The 4,333-nt window shown below is 35.6% G+C and overlaps 1 protein-coding gene across 1 annotated transcript; it reads right to left on the bottom strand.

Annotated features, from left to right (window-relative positions):
* Positions 1-2,708: 2,708 nt before the first annotated feature.
* LOC105791308 (uncharacterized) lies at positions 2,709-3,663 on the bottom strand. The gene has a single exon (XM_012619323.2). The coding sequence runs from the start codon at positions 3,552-3,554 to the stop codon at positions 2,802-2,804; it is 753 nt and encodes a 250-aa protein (XP_012474777.1). The 5' UTR covers positions 3,555-3,663; the 3' UTR covers positions 2,709-2,801.
* Positions 3,664-4,333: the final 670 nt, after the last annotated feature.

The following is a 4,333-nucleotide window of genomic DNA, read 5'->3' as shown; positions in this document are numbered from 1 at the left end:
AGGGGGGATAAGTCATCTTAGACCCCTACTTCCTGCTTCAAAGATACAACAATATCACAGTAATTTGGGGGGAACTAGTGGTCCTCTAACTAGCAACTTAAGACAGAAGTTTCAGTCCAAATCTCTTTCCCAATCTAAGATAGATGAGATAAGGAAGAAGGGACTCTGCTTCTAGTGTGCCTCCAAATACACTCCAGGCCATAACTGTACCAAATCCCAGTTGTATCAGCTGATAGTGGAGCCTCATTAGGACCATGAAGGGGGAAGCACAAGTCCAGTGATTAAAGAATTTCAAGATTGCCCTGAATAGTTGAAAGTGTTGGAGTAAGAACCAGAATCCACTACCCCTATCTGGTCCTTACACGCCCTCCAAGGATCACAGGGACATAACATTATGAGGTTTTCAGCTAAGATTGGTCATTCTAATGTTATCGTGTTGGTGAACTCTGGAAGCACACACAATTTCCTAGATTCCAAGTTGGTTAAGAGGTTAGATTTACCAGTAGAACATCCTAGCCAACTTCATGTAATGGTGGATAATGGAGTGAGACTGACCACTCAAGGATTATGTCGAGCAGTTCTATGGAAGGCACAGGGGTATGAATTCACTACTGACCTTATGATCCTTCTAGTCAAAGGTTGTGATCTTGTCTTGGGTATCTAGTGGCTGCTATCCTTAGGTTTTATCATGTGGAACTTCTCTTCATTGGCCATGCAATTTGAATATCAGGGTCAGAACCATACTCTCCAAGTGATTATTCCTGGTGCTTTGCAACTTATTTCTGGGGGACAATTGTCAAAATGTTTGCACTTTATGGGCCAAGGACCTTGTCCAATGTTACTAGCAACCAGTGTTCAAACAGATTTGACCCTTGCTCCTGCTCAAATGAAACCAGACATGGTGAAGCTTTTGGAAGACTTTGATGATGTGTTTCAAGCACCTAAGGGGCTGCCCCCGGTAAGGCTACAAGACCACAAAATCCCATTAATTGATGAGAGTAAGGTAGTCAAAATAAGACCTTATAGATATCCAGCAGTGTAGAAGGGGAGGGAGGGAGGTCCGTTAGGCTTAAACGACAACGTTTAAGGATGTTCTGTCTTTTGTGTAAAATGACACGTTTTGTTACAGCTGTATTAACAGTTGTCGTTTGTCTGAGAAGCTGTTACCCACCCTAAAGGCAACAATCAAGGGTAGGGGAAGGCAGTTATGAAATGAATACACTCGTCTTTTCTCTTCTATTATGATTTTTTCCTCTATTTCTTCTTCTTCTTCCTGCTACCCTACTTTTTCTGCCCAAAATCTTCTGCTCGTAACATAGTACTTCATTGTTATCGTATGTCATAGTTGAATCATTTCTTGAATGAAGCATCTACTTATCCATTTTCAAACAATGAGATTCCTCCCCTCAACAAATTTCTCATTCAAACCTCATTGATTTTCTCTCCATCTCTGAGAACATGAAAAGTATTTTTTTAATTACTTTTTCCGCTTTAAAGTGAAATGAAAACCATATTTCTCTGGAGAATGTTTTAGGCTCCAATGTAGGGTTTTTTATTAAAATAATACAAAAAAATTAAAAAAAATACTAAAATAATATACTTTTTTTATTTACTAAAATGGTATAAAAAATAGTTAAAAAATAAAAAAGTAGAAATATGGGCCTGCCACAGGCAGCACCAGAAGTGCCTGTGGCAGTGGCGACACCAACATGTTCGTATTTTAGCTCTTTTTCATATTTTTTTTTGGATTTTATTACTTTAAAAAAATATACTATTTTTTAATTTTATTATTTTACATTATTTTAGTATATTATGTTTGAAATGTATTAATTTTGTGTATTTTTTATTGAAAATAATAAAATTCGAAAAAAATACGAACAAATAACCGAAATAAGAACATAATGTACTAAATGAATACATTTAAAAACACACTAAATGAATATATTTCAAACATAATGTACTAAAATAATGTAAAATAATAAAATTAGAAAATAGTATATTTTTTAAAAGTAATAAAATCCAGGAAAAAAAATACGAACAAAGGGCCGAAATACGAACATGTTGATGCCGCCTCTGCCACAGGCACCTTTGGTGCCGCCTGTGGCAGGCCCATATTTCTGCTTTTTTTTTAAAAAAAAATTTTTAACTGTTTTTTGTACCATTTTAGTAAATAAAAAAAGTATACTATTTTAGTATTTTTTTCATTTTTTTGTATTATTTTAATAAAAAACCCTCCAATGTATTTTACTAATTACGGTAACATAATAGGTTTTAGTTAATAAAATAATTATATTAGTTTAACATAATTAAAAGAAGTCAAAAATCAAAAAGAAAATAAGTGAAAATTGCGTGGATTTCATGTGTATAACAATTGAATTTTAATATCACATTAGATTTTCGTTACATTGTTAAATGAATTATTCAATAATCACGTAATAAATTAACAACATTACTGATGATATAATATTTTTAAAGTTTAATCATCAAAATATAAACTTAAATAATCAATTAACCCTCATTAAAATTATCATATGTCAACACCTCTAATTTTAGAAAATAAAAATTTCGAGTTCATATATTTTTATGGTAAATAATAAATTCAAGTAGTAACTATATAAGAAATATAATTGACCTGAGCTTCATACACTTGCATTTTTAAATTCGGAATAAGAATAGAGAAAAAGTAAAATTGAACCCGAGAGAAGAAATTAATCATTCTAAATTCCAAAATTTAGATTAATGAACGGCCAAAGTTTGGCAGAGAGCCTGTTTTGTGCCTCTGTGGTTTACAATTTACAGTGTCATAGTATTCTCATACGTCTCAAACTTTTGGCGGAGGCTCCGGATAACAAGTATCCAACACCCAAGCACATCACCCAAATGCCCACATCAAAGGCCCAGCTCACTCCCTCCCCCGCCGTACACATATCTTGTATCCCTTCACAATCTCCGTCGCTCCTTCCTTCCATATCGCCACCGTCTGATTCCACACAACTGCAACTACATTCACCGCTCACTTCACTCTCCTCTGGAATATCCTCCAGCTGATCAAAACCCACCCTCCTATTCTTCCTCGCAATCACCCTCACCCTCTCTCCCATCGCCTTGTCTCCCTCCACCGCCACCCAAACATCCGCCACCGCCCGCTCAGCGCCGACCGTTTTCCCATCCCTTGTCTCCAGCGCGCACTTGCACTCCATCTTCCACTTTTGCTCCTCTCTTCTAAAAATCCCTTTCAACACCTTGTCCTCTCCTGAGTAAACATCGAAGCAGACCCCATCACCGGCCTGAACTCGCTCCCTGCTCCCGTATATTGCCTCTCCGCTCCTTGTCTTGACATTAACCATCCGATGGAGAACTAAGAAGGAGGAGGAATCAGAGCGGATAGCAGCCCCTGAAATTTGAAGCGCCGATTCGTTGATCCTTGGTGGGTAGAGTAGAGTGAGGGAATTTGAAAAGGAATCGAAACCCGATATTCGGATGAAGAAAGCTTTGATCTTTAAAAGGTTTTGATCGGCGCACCGGAAGTCGTAATAATCCGTAGACCTACACATTGTTGTTCCTTTTTTCCTTCGGGGGATCGGAAATAATTTTAGAGAATTGATTGATTGATTTATATGAGTAATAAAGAAGAAGAGTGGAAGTGGGGTGGAGGCGGCTGAGTGGACGATGTCGGTTTTGAAGGATGAAACTAACGATGGAACACGGTTTTTGATGCTGACGTGCAGAAAATGACAAAACCACACTTGTGTTCTGTCGGATATTTTTGGCTTTCTTTTTATTTATAAAAATGACCAAAAGCTTTTGATTATTTACGAAAATACCCATTGTAAAAATTATATAAAATAAATGACTCGTTTTGAACCGTAAACATCGATGACGCCATTGTCATTGGCGTCACCTTCTCTAATTTAAAAAAAATAATTTTTTTGGGTGTCACTGTTGTTATTGGCAACACCAGATTGAAGCCTAATTATATAAAACATTTAGGGACATGATAAATCAATTACCCTTTTAAATTGGATGAACAAAGGGGTTAAATCATTCCTCGGTAGGACCAATTAAATGCTTTTAAACTTTTGGTCTATTTGTATGTTAGGTCTGACCCTTTTTGAAATTAAATTTAAATAATCCTTAAAAATATAAAAATAGCAAAAGTAAACCTTTTTTTGTTATGAATATCTTATTAAGTGGATGTTCATTATGATCAAGATAAAATTTTAATGTACTTTAAATTCTAATAGTTATTAGAATTAGATCTCTACTTCTTTTATACTTCTTATACCTATAAATAGAGACTCTAATGAAGCATTGTAAATCATCATTCTCTATT

This window comes from Gossypium raimondii, chromosome 8 (assembly GCF_025698545.1).
Source record: "Gossypium raimondii isolate GPD5lz chromosome 8, ASM2569854v1, whole genome shotgun sequence".
Lineage (NCBI taxonomy): Eukaryota > Viridiplantae > Streptophyta > Magnoliopsida > Malvales > Malvaceae > Gossypium > Gossypium raimondii.
This window is presented reverse-complemented; position numbering and strand designations above follow the sequence as displayed.